Source organism: Chenopodium album, chromosome 25, assembly GCF_948465745.1.
Source record: "Chenopodium album chromosome 25, dcCheAlbu1.1, whole genome shotgun sequence".
In the NCBI taxonomy this organism is placed as follows: domain Eukaryota; kingdom Viridiplantae; phylum Streptophyta; class Magnoliopsida; order Caryophyllales; family Amaranthaceae; genus Chenopodium; species Chenopodium album.
This window is the reverse complement of record NC_137858.1, coordinates 6,663,607-6,680,839: the sequence shown is the minus strand read 5'-3', so window position 1 is coordinate 6,680,839 and position 17,233 is coordinate 6,663,607. Positions and strand designations below refer to the sequence as shown.

General features: G+C 32.0%; 1 protein-coding gene across 1 annotated transcript; it reads right to left on the bottom strand.

Annotated features, from left to right (window-relative positions):
* Positions 1-865: 865 nt before the first annotated feature.
* Positions 866-4,831, bottom strand: LOC145615511 (ferredoxin--NADP reductase, root isozyme, chloroplastic-like). The gene is made up of 5 exons (XM_081670586.1): positions 4,645-4,831; positions 4,124-4,180; positions 2,898-3,230; positions 2,297-2,516; positions 866-1,561 (listed from the first exon to the last, which is right to left on the bottom strand). The coding sequence occupies exons 1-5, from the start codon at positions 4,666-4,668 to the stop codon at positions 1,065-1,067; spliced, it is 1,131 nt and encodes a 376-aa protein (XP_081526712.1). The 5' UTR covers positions 4,669-4,831; the 3' UTR covers positions 866-1,064.
* Positions 4,832-17,233: the final 12,402 nt, after the last annotated feature.

Sequence of the window (17,233 nt, the reverse complement as noted above, 5' to 3'; positions counted from 1 at the left end):
AATGGACGTGTGAATAGTTCCTAGCTAAAACGACTACTCGTACATTTGTTATTGTTCCTAGCAGCAGACCCACAAGGACGGAGGCTTGAAGAGAGCTTAATTATGTCACATGAAGAAATAGTAAGACAGTGACTAATTACCTACTAATACCAAGAATTTTCTAAGACCCTATTTTGAATAAGCTTGAATTGTTTTTTGTAATTTTCCTACCAAATCTAAACCTTCTCCAATATTTAACTAACCTAAGTTATTTATGATCTTAATGATATTTTTCACGTGTGGTTAGAAATTAAGAATGTCACATTGGTGATCTATCAATAATATAACAATATGATTATGACTAACATATGAAAATCAGAATAAATTTAAGTGTTTTATATACCGCTTTAATAATACAGGTTACATCTCATAAAGATTGTTGTATAATATTTTACTCTCTTCGTCTCTTAGAAATGCTTCATTAGACTTTCACATTCTCCAATACGCATTTAAGACGTACCAGTATTATTTTTCATTTCGTTAACATAAAATTAATAAAAATTAACATTAACAAATATATAAAAAATAATAATAAAAAAAATAAAAATAAAAAACCGAATCAACAAGATGACTATTGACTATGCTATTTAACCTCATTCACTTTCATGGGCCTAAATATGCATAACTATTTTCTTGGGCTGGTACATTGGGTGTACCAAAGATAGTAACAGTTGAGCATATAATAGAATAGACAGATTCCATAACAAGAGAAGTTAGTTTGTTCATAGATAAACAATACAAGTAAGAATTAAAAAAAGAAAAGAGGAAGTAGCAAAAATGCAAAATAAGAACAAAGGCAACACCCTTTATCTATCAAACTCACATATATTGCCAAATTTGCCAACTCAATTTCAATTATTAGCAATAATAATAGAGGGAAAATTGATCAACATATTTCAAGAAATTCATTAAACAGGGATAAAATCCCCGCTTCTAAAATGCTAGCCATTCATCCAGACTAAAAGCCAATGATCAAATCTTCTTTCTACATTGAAGCATCCGATGAATTACATGGTATACATGTATCAATATACTTCTACATGCCACTGCTGGTTCTTCTTCAGCTGAGAAAGCTTTTCGTCCCAGCTCTCCCCCCTCTCTTCCGCAACTCTCTTTAGGGTATCTTGGATTCCGGGCATCATCCCTTTCAGCCCACAGAAGTATATATGAGCTCCATTGTCAAGTAGCTTAAAGATTTCATCACTGTATTCTTCAATCTTATCCTGAACATACATCTTTCCACCCTTCTTGTTTTTATGTTCTCGGCTAAGAGCTGTGTCATACCGGAAATTATCTGGGTGATCTTTTAGATATTTGGTAAATTCATCGTCATATAGAAGACTGTCAGTGTTGGCCACCCCGAGGAAAAGCCAAGCTAGGCCTTTGAACTTGTACGTGGGGACATCCTCCATGAACATGCGACGAAGGTAGCCTCTGTATGGTGCCACACCAGTTCCTGTAGCAATCATTATGTGGGTGGCATTTGGGTCCTCAGGTAAAAGCATAACCTTGCCCGATGGACCTGCAAAAATAGCATGAATGACATTAATAGCAGATACAATTATACCAATGGGTGGTCTAATTATAAAAACCCCATCTTTCCAGTAGATTGGAAACTATCATTTCGACAGTTAGCTGATTTCTGGCATCTGTTAACAAGTACTGTTATCTTAAATGACAAACTGCCCCAAACCAATAATAGACCTGAAAACTTGGCTTTCAAATACAATTTTTATGACCTGTATTGGACATTTGGGCAACGAATTGTGAATATGGTTTTAGACCTGAAGCTTAATTGACAAAAATCAAGCCTATTTGAAAGGTAACAAATATCTTGCACCAAACAAGATCACAGAACTTTGATCCAAATCCGAGACAATGGGAAAAAAAAAAAAAAAAAAAAAAAAAAAGGAACACCCTGAACAGCTTGAAACTAGAGGTTACAAACAGAGATGAGAACTCATTTAGGACATATACAGGTATCCACATAATTTACCCTAGTACGCTGCTTTGGTAGAAAAGTGAAATTTTCTGAGAATTATGTTACCTTCTAGAATTATAAAGATAACACTAAGTATAAGTTTATTTGAGTCCCTTCAACAGGATATTGATTCTTACTCACAAAATAAAAGGCAAGAGTATGCAAGTATGCAACAAGTTGACACCTTCTGACAGTATCTGTAGACAATACTGAAATAACATGGCAACAATTCAACAAGCTATGTTTACACCTTCCACAAATTTAGATGCAACTTACCAGCTATCTGGACCTTGTCTCCAGGCTTGGAATCGCAAAGGAAATTGCTGCATACGCCCATCTTAGAAGGGTCCTCTTTACCTGTCTCGGGATCATAATAGACTGCTCGACGAACACATAAAGTTGCAGTCTTTCCATCAAAATGGTCTCCATACCTTGTAGAAGCAATGGAATAGAGTCGCACATTATGAGGTTTTCCAGGTTTCTTGGGGTTCTCACCCTGTTCAATGAATTAGGACTTCAGTTAGCTCTTACTCAAACCATAGAGGTGATCAAATGATTGAAAATGACCAATTATTAGAAGGGAAAAATAAATCTAGACTCCACAGGCTTGGGGCTACATATTTACCAAGACAACCCTCTAGAGAGCATCTACAAGACTGCAACAACAAACCTGTACAATTCCCACCATCAGCAGGACTAAGTTTCTCAGGTTCAAATACTGTAACTAACCACCTATCCGGAACCATACATCCCCCACCCTCAAATTTCAAAAAAAAAATAAATAAATAAATAAATAAATAAAAGTTCACACGTCCGATGAATCAAACATAGATATGACAGCAAGTAAGAATGAGCAGCAGGAAATAGAATGGCATACCGGGGGAATAACACCATAGCTCTGCCCTTCCCAGTAGGGAACATTGCCACCATGATCGATCACAATGTGGCATGTTTCCCCAGGAGCCTTAGGACCAACAACCCTCTCAACAGAAACAATGGTTCCTGTATAGGGCTCCTTGGCCTTGTACACATGCATAGGAGGTTCTTTAACATCTTCAAGTGCTAAAGGTGAAACCGCAACTTTAGGTGTGGTCGTTTGTTGTACAGACATGCATACCACTGACTGTTTTTTCAGTCTTAAGTTGTTTGCCTTCAGGTCTAATGCATAGCCAGGAGCCCATGATTTACTGCCAAAGTTTACACTGTATGTCTGCAAGAATGTCGATATGTTAGAGTTTGTGAGCTTATGACATAAATGCCGTAAATTGACTACCGAATCAAAAAGAAATAAGTTTGGGACATGTAATGCCATTTACTAGTCATAAGTAGGACAGAAAGAACAACGTAGCAAACACATTAAAGAGGAATGGTCCATGTAATTATCATCTATATTGTGCTATAACATTAGCATACCAACATCTCAACTCACTATTCCCCACTCATTCGTGACTCTCACCAAAGCAAACTTCATCCTCAAAGTACATTGACAGCATCTTATGTCACTAGTTTCAGCTATCTTATGCATGATTTACAGTACATGCTACGAAAGCAATGAGAGCACAAAGTGAAAGGTAAAATGAATACATCACAAAAGAGAGTACTGATCATTAAATGTGAATCCAAACATTGATTGAATTGATATGAGAAACGTTCGGGAAACAAAAGGGCTAATCCACAACCAAAGTACTGAAATGCATCCAAATCATGCAAATTACAGGCCTTAGTTGCAAAGTTCAACTGCTATACACAGTACACACATTCAACCATTCTCCCCAACTGTGTGTAGCATAAGGTGAAATAGACAGCATGTATCACAGATTAGTCATATGTAGCATACTTCGTACAAGATAAACCCTATCACAGCTACGGAGTGTAATAGTTCAAATTACACTAATAATGTGACTATCAACTTTGGACGAAGGGATTAAACAAATATATATTCTCACAATTCAATAATACTTCATGCAGCAGAAAATCAACTACACCTTAAACAAACTCCTCAAGATTAATGACAAAATACACAGAAACATTGTGTAAGCAAAGCCATCAAACATACAATCAATTTATTGAGTAATTAAATTAAATAATAAGCTGATAAAGTACCTTAAAAGTAGATCCTTTCACAGATGATTCATTTGTAATTGGGACAGCAACAGAAACCTAAAAACAACATAAATTATACACAACAAGATTAATACAAGCTAATCGGATCTCAATCAAGCTAATTAACTTGGTTTACCCATCACCAAATTTATTTCAAACCAACTAAAATTCCATTACATGTCAACATTTATACATCAAAGTACAACAAAATTGCAATTGAAAAGGAAAGTCTAGAAACATACAAAAGGGGATTTGACTTTTGTAGGGACCCAATAAAAAATCAAAATAAATAAGCTAAACAGCTGAAATTTGATCTAAATAATTACAAAGATGACATTTTTTTGCCAAATTAAAACAAACCCATCACTATAAACTGATTCAAAAAACACCCCATCAAAAAAAAAAATTAATTTTTTTAAAACCCCATCAAAAATATCTTGCATTTCAGCACAAATGAATCAAAATTAGGGGATAATAATGGAATATAAGAAAATTAGAGAAAAGGGTTTAATGTGACTGACCTTGGCAATGGCGGAATGAGCCATGATTGAGCAGAGAAATGTTAGGAGAGAGAAAATGAGATGATCGAAGGTAAGAGTGTAAGAGAGAGAAGAAGAAAGGAGGAGTTTTTAACGATGAAAGTGACTGAACCTTTGGCAATTGCAAGGGACAGTTTGGCTGGCGGCAGCAGATTCGCAAGAGTCTACATCACTGTGAAAGTGTACATTAAAATAATTGGGAAAATGTTAGATTACATAATTAGTGACTAAATATGGCGATTAATGGACTAATTAGGCAACTAGCAAGCTTAAGGCAGTCTGCAAAGGCCAACCAAAGGTGCCGTCTTATGTTTTGCTTTCAATTTTCATGGTTCATTCCCCCTTAACCCATGGCCCATGTATTGTATTATTGTGATTAATCGATTTAATTTCTATTGTATAATCGGTGTGTAGTAATGTATTGAAAGTATCATTGTCAATTGTCATACTCTCATCTTTGTGATCGCCTTATATTATGAGGTTAATGTCGAAATTGATTTTGTATCTTCTTAATTTTAAAATGTAACTAAAGACATTGCATGTAATATGAGATTAGAATTATTTTTTTTTTGAAACATTTTTTTTTAATAATAAAGCTATTATAAAACAATTCATATTGCATACTATGTACATGTTATTGGTTGAATGCTAAATGTTATCCCTTAGATACATAAAATTTAAAATTTTGCAATATACTCCGTAGTATTTAGGGCCTATTCTGATTGACTGAAATGAGCCGAACTGAACTGAACTGAATATTTTATGAGATAAGGAAAATTATGAACTGAAACGAAAATAATGTGAAGAGAACAGGCCCTTAGCCCCTTAGTTGGTAATCACTTTGCGAATTATGTGAGAAGTTGTGGATTTGAGTCCTAGTCTTATTTCAAACCTATTTTGAGAAATTATTAGAGCGAATTTTTATCGTAAATTGAACTTGGATAATCTATATTAAGGTTTTATCATAACTTATTTTGCTTTATTAACTCTATAATTATTTTAACCTATTTTCTTAGACAAAAAAGAAATATGATAAACAAAACAAAATCTTAAGACAAAACCATTGTCTAGAGTATTTCATAATTTTGTGCATCATTGGTTACATTACTTATATACCTATAAGTATGCTCGAATAAACGTACATTATAACAACAAAACACTCTATCAGACCATATCCTCTCACAGTGTCAAAAGTCAACCAAACCTCCTACACACCCCAACCACCACCAAACCCCCCCCCCCCCCCCCCCCCCCCCCCCAAAAAAAAACAAAAAACCCCCCCAAAAAAAAAATGTACCTAGTACTCATATTATCTAATTTATTGAATAACATGTCAATTTTTTATCATGCAATTTGGAACATAAGAGTAATTTATGAGATATTTGGAGTGTTGGGCCTGACAATAATTATAAAAGCTTGAGAAGGCTAAACTAAAAACTAATCAAAGACACAGTTGGCCCACTTCCTATGACATTTCCGACAGGCCTAAGGCCCCAGATTGGTGCCCTTATTCAGTTACTCTGTTAGGTTTATAAATCAGATGTACGGAGTAACAAATATCATGGACCAATAGGTTATTTTTTAAAAAATTAATTGCATATGAAATTAATAATTATACTACTTCATGTTTTCTATCAAGCGGGGAAGGGCCTGTTATGAATTACTGAACTGAACTAAACTGAGTTGAATTGAGTTGTTTATGAGAGAAAGAAATTAATCTTTTCTATCAAGTGGGGAAGGGCCTGTTATGGATTACTGAACTGAACTGAATTGAACTAAACTGAGATGAATTGAGTTGTTTATGAGAGAAGGAAATTAGGAACTGAACTGAATAAAACTAAATTATTTATGAGAGAAGGAATATGTATATATATATATATAGGGGAGGGATCCGGTAAGAACCCCTCCTTATATAAGAACCCTAGTTATATAAGAACCAATCTCATCCGTAGGATTAGATTAGGATGAGCGGTCAAGATTAAAACAAAAAACAAAACTCCCCCAAAACCCTCCCCAAACGTTCATACTTTTCACTCTCCTCAAACTTTCAATCCTCTTTACTTTCTCTCTCCTCAAATCTCAAAATCTAGCCCAAATTGCTGCAAAACAACCTAAATTGCTCAAAACAGGTACGTTTTTCTTTGATTTTGTTCTAATTTTATGAATTTCACGTGATATTCAAGTCGGTTTTGTACTTTCAATCGCATGATGTCTGCAAATTGGCGATTTTGATTTTTGCGATTTCATTTTCATGAATTTTGCATGAGTTAAAGCCGATTTTGTATGTTTTTCTTTTCGATTTTGTTTAAATTTCTATGAAATTAGCATGATGTTCAAGTGGATTTTTGTTTTTCTTTTCGATTTTTGAAAATTTAGGGCTCAAATTTAGGGTTCAATTTTTGCGGCTTTAGTGTTCGAATTAACAGTTCAATTTTTAGTTCGATTTTAGTTCGAGTTTTGCTCGATTTTAGTTCGATTTTGCTAATATTTTGATTTTTGTTCAATTTTGTTCGATTTAATTAGTTCAATATATGTTCGAATTATTTTGTTCGATTTTTGTTGTTTGTTTTCTGTCAATTTCGAACAGACTTGTATAATGTTCTAGATTCTTTTTTTTTTTTAAAAAAAAAATATTATGTTCTAAACTCATTCTATTATGTTCTATGTTTAAATTAATGGATAATGTTCTAAACTCTTTTTTTTAAAAAAATTATGTTCTAAACTCATTCTATTATGTTCTACGTTTAAATTAATGGATACCCGACAACATAATCATAATGGAGGTGGATCTTTGATTTTTACGATATATAATTCCACGTTTTAAAAGCATTGCTGAATGCTGCTGAATTATTCAATGGGATATTGTGCCGAAGAAAATTCAATAATAGAGCATCTAGTCCAGAGACAACATAAAATCAGTTATCATCCCGGCCCATCGTTGTCAATTCGTTCATAATACGATGTGACATAACAATCAAAGAGGAATCATAAAAAAGGCGTAAAATTAGAATGCTATCAAAATTTTGATCAATTATACTGGAATGTTGATAGTTCATTATTAGAGTTCATATGAGATTGCAAATAATATTGAAACATTTGCTGGTAGTTGCACAAATTTAGTCATTTAGGTTAGTTCATGTAAAAATAAGAGTATTATAGTAAGAAATTAGGTTAGCACTTGCAGTAGATAAATTTGCATAATATTTTATAGGAATGGAATCAATGGATGAACATCCAACGGTATATTTTCCTCTGCCAGACTGATGTAATTTACTTGATAATACTTCCTAGTAGTACTGTAGTAGTTGTGTTGGGCAATGTGTGAGCTATGGTGGTTGTTTTAGCAATAATGGAGGCATTTGAGTTTCTACATTTGATCGTTTTCCTCTACTTCTATTGGAGGGTAGTGTGTTGATCTATATCAAAAACCTATTAGCTCAAGTGGTAGAGCACTATGCAAACTGCATAGATGATGTAGGTTCGAATCCTACATAGGCTATATTTATAAATAACTATATAAAAAAAAACTTAATCATCGTTCTTTCCATAGACAAAATTTAGAAAAAACTAGATCATAATTCATAATGTTATAATTTAGAACATAAGAAATAATTTTAGAACATAGGGAAAAAATTAGAACATAGGCTCAAAAGATAGGTTTAGAACATATAAAGAATTGAAATTTAGAACATGGACGAAAAAACTAAGAATATAGGAAATGATTTTAGAGCATAGGGGAAAAAAATTAGAACATAAGCTCACAATATATAAGTTTAGAACATAGGAAAAAGTTTAGAACATAGACAAAAAAAAATTTAGAACATGAAAATGTAACATTGAACATAAATCGAAAATCAAGCATAAATCTAAATTTAGAACATAGAAAAAAAAATTAGAACATAGGGAATAAATTTAGAACATTGGCTCAAAATATAGGTTTAGAACATAGAAAAAATTTAGAACATACACGAAAAACTAAGGATATAGGAAATGATTTTAGAGCATAGGGGAAAAAAATTAGAACATAGGCTCACAATATAAGTTTAGAACATATGCAAAAGTTTAGAACATAGACAAATTTTTTTGAACATAGACAAAAAATTTAGAACATGGAAATATAAAATCGAACATAAATCGAAAATCAACCTTTTTATGTTCTAAATTTTTTCTGCTTATGTTCTAAAAATTGTTCTATGTTCTAAATTTTTTTTTTCTATGTTCTAAATACGAAATTCTCAAAATTACAGAAATGCCATTACTAAAGGATCATTTTAGATGGTTGGATCAAAACAAATAAAGGGTTAAGATTGGTTCTTATATAAGATTGGGTTCTTATATAGAGGAGGGTTCTTACATGAGTAGAAAAAGTTTAGAACATAAGCAGAAAATTTTAGAACATAAGTAGAAAAAGTTTAGAACATAAGCAGAAAATTTTAGAACATAAGTAGAAAAAGTTTAGAACATAAGCAGAAAATTTTAGAACATAAGTAGAAAAAGTTTAGAACATAAGCAGAAAATTTTAGAACATAAGAAAAATAATTTGAAAGATAGCAAAAATTTAGAACATAAACAACCAAAAAAGTTAGAACATAAGAAAAAATAATTTAGAACATAAGTTGAAAAAAATAATCGTAGCATGGGTAAAAATTAATAACATAATCTGAAAAAAAATAATTTAGAACATAGAAAATATTTAGAACATAAGCTGAAAAAATAATTTTGAACATAGGAACAAATTTAAAACATAATCTAAAAACAATTTAAAACATTAAAAATAATTTGGAACATAAGTAGAAAAAATTTAGAATATAGGAAAAACTTTAGAACATAAACTGAAAAAAAAAATTAGAACATAGAAAAAAAAATTTAGAACATAAGCTGAAAAAAATAATTTAGAACATAGGAACAAATTTAAAACATAATCTAAAAAACAATTTAGAACATTGGAAAAATTTTGGAACATAAGTAAGAAAATTTTTCGAATATAGGAAAAACTTTAGAACATAAGTTGAAAAAAATTTAGAACATAGGAAAAAGTTTAGAACATAATTAGGGTTCTTACATAAGAAAGGGTTCTTATATAAGGTGGGGTTCTTACCGGATCCCTCCCCTATATATATATATTAGGAGCTAACTTAGCATTTTAGGAGCTAACTTAGGAGCTAACTTAGCATTTTATCAAACCTCAATAATTAATCAAATGCTAAATTTTTTTTATATTGTTTTTTATCGTCTCGAGATTAGATCTGATCTCCCATATTGATATTGTAATAGCAAAATTCCCAAACAATTTTCCTTTCATGTAGCTTCTGAAATCAAAGCTATAACTAATTACTTAAAATAATTAGCATCATTTAGCAAACTGGTACTCCAAGTCTTCAACACATGTGAAAATAGTAAAAATAAACTAACTCATATATGACCCGTTTAATAGATGATAAGTCGGCAGTATAATGTTTATATGTATTTTTGTAGGCGAAGATGTCTCATCATGTTAAATGATAATGGTAATGTTTCATCTGTGTAATTTTTTCATCATAACTCAATATTAAATTTTCAGTTATAATGAAAATTTTAAAAGAAAAAAACCGAACTTTAATTTAGGAATTGAAATACATTGCATGAAAATTTCTTGACATGTAATCATATTATCATTATCATTATTTATTACAGCTTATCAAATGTGTCTTAAAAGTTATTTTATTTAGAACACTACTTTTTTCCTTCCCTTAATTGTTTTGAAACTTTTCATCATTAATACAACCTTTGGTATAATTTACAAGAGTAGTAATTCTAAAAATAGTATTAGTCCATTGTACACATCTACAGAGTAAGTGAGTAACATATATACTTTCATTGTATTGCATCCAACAGAATTGCATCCAAATTTAATTAATGTCTATTTTCTCCATGTGTTAATTCATTATGTTACGTTTTGCCACTTTTTAAATCCTAGACACGCTAGTTAATTTTAACCATAAATGGTATTCTAAATCAACTCAAATTTTCCTTATTCTTCTCTAAATATCTCTTTCAATCTTTCATTCTTCCTATTGTCAAAGTTGGTAGAGAGAAGGTGACTTTCAGTTAACTAGTTAAGTATACAAGAGAATGTTACAATTGTTAATTTCTTGAATTGATATGTCAAGTAGCATATTTAATTTCTCATTCTCCAAAGTGGCATTGAGGGAACTATTTATTGTAACACCAAGACAGTACAAAAAATATAATCACTCGTCATTGACCTATTTACCGAAGGTCAAAATTTGTTAACGTGACTAATATAATCTACTAAACATCACCTATTAAATAGATTTTCAACGAGGTTACATCCATCTTAATTGGTTGTCACAAGTGAAATACTTATGATTTTCGTGGTTAACGCTACCCAAAAACTACTTGAAAAAACAAATCCAAAGAGTGTAGTTGAAATTTGAGACAATAATCAACTCATAATGGAAGTTTTAAGTACCTAGAGATAATTTATAAAAGATGCAGAGACCATTTTGCTTAAGGAATATATGATCAAAAAGCAAATGATTAAGCTCAAGTTTTCTAAGATGGGTCCGGACCATATTCATCGACGAGACAAGTTTTCAACTTGTAATCTAACAATTTATTTAGGGACAATTAAGTGAAGTAACTCATAGAGTCATGATGATTATTATTTCTTATTTTTTCCGAAGTGGGACAACTTATAAGGTATACTTTCACATTCTCCCTCCGTCCCCGAATGATAGTCCCTTATGGACAAAAATCACGGGAATTAAGAAACTTAAATAAAAGTACTCTACATTGAAAAGATTAATTAACATTGGGTATGTAAAATAGTAGAGAGAGACATTGAAAAGATTAATTAACATTGGGTATGTAAAATAGTAGAGAGAGACATTGAAAAGATTAATTAACACTGGGTATGTAAAATAGTAGAGAGAGAAAGTAATAAAAGTACATTGAAAAACAAAATTTACATGAAAAAGTTAAATTTGCACAAATATTGTTACAATTGAAGGGAATTTTAATAAAAAAATTGATATTAATGGTACTTGAAAAAAGCAAATGAGACTATCGATTTGGGACTAAAAATAGGCCATAAGGGACCATCATTTGGGGACGAAGGTAGTAGATACGAAGTATATATACAAACATTGTGGATGACTAGATGTTATAAGTAGGTTATGTTATCCTCAACTTACTTTGACTTATTATTTAAGAGAAAAAAAAAAGTGTAAGGACAACTCGAAAACTTTACTCTATAGTTGAAAAGTATTAAGATATGCACAATTATAAACATGGAATCGAATCTTGTTTATACCATCATATTATAAACTTTTGAAATTTGTTATGACTATGCATTACGATTTACGACTTTACCAGGGCAAGATCATTAGATCAACAACTGACTGAAAAGAAGTTACTTATAACATTGTCATCTACGTGAAAATTAAAATATCAAGATGGAAATTTTTATCTTCTTGTCATTTAGTGTGTGGAATAAAAAGGTAAGTTGAAAATCTTATTATGGAGATTCAAAGACGTAAATCACTGATTAAAGTTTGATTAGAGGTACTTTAATTTAATTTATCAAACTTTGATCACCAACCCAAATACCTTCTTTTTTTGGATTGTAATACCTTCTTGAGTCATTAGATTAAATATTTTACATTGAACATAATGTTTACTTTTAATTTAAAACAGAAAAAGTGTACTTCTATCTCCTTAAGTAAGCTATTTTTCTCCTCTAAAAACAAACCATGGTGTTTTTTTTAATAACATAACTACATAAGAGACCCATCATTATTACGCACTCTGTATATATTTTGCCAAGATACATATATATAAAGACTTAAAGGCTCATCAACAGTTTTTCCGTTCTAAAATTTGAGCGCGCTATCTAGTCGTAATTTTATTATTAATGAAATTTCAACTTTTATTTTAAGTATTAAACTTTTTAAAAAAGGATGATAAGTAATCAAAAGTAATGCTAGTCACATAAATAGAAATGATTAATTAGAGTATACAAAAACACTCTGCCTATACTAGGCACAAATACCCCTCCGTTTATTAGCCTTTAATGGTTTAGACAAAGACTACTCGATTAATTTTGGTCACATGACACCAAAATAAAGGTTTAGGGTAATTGCAAACTACTAACATTTTATAATTATTCTATTGAAGGGATATTTTATACATCTATTGACCATTAACTTAAGTGATGTAAAGTCACCCATGAAAATTATATTAGAACATGACACAAACACGTTTGATACCAACTCTTGTTATTTTATACACTACTTATAATCTTATAACTTATAGGCCAACTAAATAATTGTCCATAAAACTTATACAAACCGTTCGTCAAAACTAAAAAAAGCAAAGTATACAAGAAAAGAAAAGATAAAGAAAGAAAGTAGACTCAATTAACTCTACCCAATTATGATAATGACTACCCTTCAAGCCATACACATCATATTCATATCCACATACATACTCAAATGTACACTCAGCTATAATTTAAATCTATTATAACTTTATAAGTATAATATCTCAGAATACATAATCTACTTAGACCGGGTTTTTGTATTGTATCATCTAACATACCATCTACATGTATGTAAATGAAGGTAGGATAAGAGAGGATGTAAAATTACATACATCTATAATATAAATTCCTCTTTCAACTCACCATTAATATATAACTAGGTTAGATCCCGTGCCATGCACGGTAATTTCAGTATTTATCATTAGTTTTATACAATTATTTTACTATAAAAAATTATATCAAATTGCAAAATAGGATGAAAGTTCTGTAATTACAATTTTTTTGAATCTTTAAAGAAAACAGAGGAAGAAATGCATGCACGACTAATAAAAATAACCATAGATTACATTACAAAGTTATAGATAATATTACATTTTTGTATTATATGATTTGTTCCCGTCATAAAATAAATAAATATATAAATCTTTGTTGAATGTGTAAAAATGAATGTACTTGCCAAATAGTTTAGAAGTATTATTGTAAAATAAGTATTAAATTAAATACTTCTCTAAGAAGCTTTGAAAAAAAAAAACAAAAAAAAAAAGAAAAAAAGAAAGAGGACCTTTTGGAGGGAAATTTTTTAACCAGATTATGACAAGTGTCATTTCTTGTTTCGCTTTTAGTATAGGTATATTGATTTAAATTTACGCAAGCAAGTTTAATGAAGATAGTGAGAAACTCATCTTGTGAATTTTTCAAATCAAAAGTTTCAGCTTCACTATCTACTTGTGCTTGAAAATGAAGATTCATAATCTTCTTTCCTACTCTACTAAACCTGTATATATAGATGGACTAATTAACTTATGATATAGACCCCAATTCAATAGGATTAAAAAAAACTAGAATATAAGAGGGTATAAAATTACATTCTAATGTCGACCTTATACACCAAACTAACATAAACCACCTCCCACTCATCAACATCATTTGAACACACATCGTAATATGAGAGGATGTAAAATTACATTAAGGATGTATTCTATTCACCTGATAATCATTTATTTGAACTTATCTTATCTGAAGTCTAAACCTTATTTAACCTTACTTTAATTTTAATCTATTCGAGTTACCTTTAATCAGAACTTTAGGACCGTTCTCTTCATTATTTTCAGTTCAGTTCCAATAAGTTCAGTTCAGTTCAATTCAGTCAATTAAAACATACCCTTAATTTTGTTAAATTAAACTTACTATACCTAAAATAAGCTATGAAAATAAGGTGAACAGAACCAACCATAAAACGTCGTTTAAACACCCTTACCAACATATACACTTATAAAAGTTACAATGATACACTCATGGACTTATACACATACACATGCCACTCCATCCACAATCCCCCATTAATCAACATCATAATTAATCAAAAGAATATAAAACACAAAAAAATAATTTCATCCCCCTTTTCCCCATTTCTACTTTCCCTTTTCCTTCTCTCTTTCTCTCTCCTCTCTCCTCTCTCCTCTCTCCCTCACCCAACTTCCCTCCAACATTTCCAATGAACTAAACTCCCCTCAAATCACCATCAATGGCTTCCCCCATCTCCATTGGAGCTCCACAACCATGGCCATCAACCTCCAAAACCTACAATTTCTGCTCTCAAGGTTGCTCCTTCAACTGCCCCCAATTATGCATCTTCCCCCCTCCTCCTCCTCTCCTCCTCAACCCCAACATCATCTCCTCCGATGACAACGATGACTCATCTTCTTCTCACATCTCCCCATTAATGGCCGCTCTCATCGCCGTCCTCGCCGCCGCTTTCCTCCTCCTCTTCTACTTCACCGTCATCTCCAAGCTCTGCCGTCGCTCTCGCAACCGTCGCAGAATCAACCGATTCCTCGACTCCGAAACCTCCGACCCTCTCTCAAGAGTGGACTCGTTGATCCATGACCCGACCCGGCCCAACTCGTCCGGCGCTGGTCTCGACGACGCGTTTATTCGTCAGATCACGGTGTTTAAGTATCGGAGGGAGGATAAGCTAGTCGACGGCACGGAATGCGCTGTTTGTCTGACTGAGTTTAATGAGAATGAGAATCTACGGTTGATGCCCAACTGTGAGCACGCCTTTCATTTGCCTTGTATTGATACTTGGCTTAAGACTCACTCTAATTGCCCGCTTTGTCGGTCTACTTTGAACTTAGCTCCGCCCATGAGATCCTCCTCTGGTTCGGGTCCTGCTACGGACCCGAACACGAACACGGGTGGTGGTGTGAACAGCGCTAGTGTTGCGGCGTTGCGGGTTGAGAGGAGGAGTGGCGAGGCGGTTTTGATGATCCGGGAGTTGGAAGGGAGAGTACAAGTTTTGGAGGCTACGCAAGGTGATGAGGTAGGAAGTGGTGGTGGTGGTGGTGGTGGTGGGTGTGGGAATTTTGAAGGGAGAGAAACAAAATTAGAAATTAATGATGATGATAATAGCAATACTATTAATAACAATACAGGTAATAATAATGATAATTCAAGATGAATACAATTACCACGAAAAAAGGTAGATTTTTTTTTTTAATTTTGTATATTGATATGATTATTATTATTATTATTGCCTTATTGGTAATTAGATTTATGAACTCATATCATAAACTTATGAGTTGAGTTAAAAATAGAGTTTGTTTGTTGTAAATTTTGCTACAAATGAAAGGCGAATTTGAAGGATTTGTTCTTGAATCTTCATCTTGGTTTTGTTTTGATTTTATTTGGATGTTACTATATTTGATTACACTATCAATGTGACTATTCATCTCGATAAAGGTAACATCTCCTTTATGTATATGATTTGTATTTTGAATTTGTGAATGCTTATTACATTTGAAATTGATTCAATTGACACGTTTCCAGTTTAAATTACACTAAAATGTGACTATTGGTTCTAAACGAAGGTGATATTCTAGTCTTTATAGTTAGCATTGTGATTGCGAAATGGAAGCATCTAAATTATGAGAGTTGGTTGGATTATTATTGATAATTAATTAGAAAATAATGTAAATGGGGGTGAGATTTAATGATTGGAATGCTTGAATTACTGGTTAAAAAGTCAAAATGAGTCACATGGATAGTTGGGCGGTTGTTGCATAATAATTTTTTCATAGATGATGATACTTACATACATTTGTCCATAGTTTAATGGTGTTTACTTCCTTTTGTTTTGGGGTGGACTTGAAGTCTAGAACCATTTGCAAGCTTCTTTCTCTTTCTTTTCTTTATTAAAGAAAGAATTAGGTGCTCTTACTTTATCATTTACTTTTGTTTGTACTGAGAATCCATAAGTTGATCTTAATATGATACTATCAAACTTGCACAATAATGTCTCGCAACCAGCCGCGACCTAGCTGTGAGAGCGGCACTCTACCAACTGAGCTATATCCCTCCGAACCAAGTAGAGCTAGTTAGTTAGTTGCACGGTTGATCGGTTCTTGAGGCTCTATTGTGAAGTCTGGATGATGGAGGTTACATTTGTCACTTTTGTGATGATAGAAATACAAGTATTGTTCTTGTTAGACCCTATTATAAACTCCCTCCGTCCCTAAATTACATTCCTCCTTTCTATTTTTGGTAAGTTTTTTTTTAGGTAAATCAACTCTCTTTTTCTGTTTTATATTTAGTGCTTTCTCACTCATCCTTACCTAATCTCACTCATAATCCTTGTACCAAATTACAATGAATATGATTGGTTAAAAATTTTCAATTAGGAGCATGTGATTGGTCCTTTATTTTTGCAAAGAATTGATGACATGTCATGAATAATAACTAATCTATCTTTGTACTTCTCATTGCATTATCTAATTATTGTTATTTGTCTTATTCTTCCCTCCTTAATTCCCATGTAAATTTCCAAAGAGGAATGTAATTTAGAGACGGAGGGAGTACTTTGTATTTGATTGTCCTAATATCCATAATCTAGATAGATGTAAGGAATCCGCTTTCAATAAAGAAAAGTTTCTAGGGAATTTGCTTCATTTTCTTGAAAGAAATACATAGAGAGTACATTATATTTCTACCTTTCATGAAGTTTTCGAAACAAACACAAAATCAACTTGG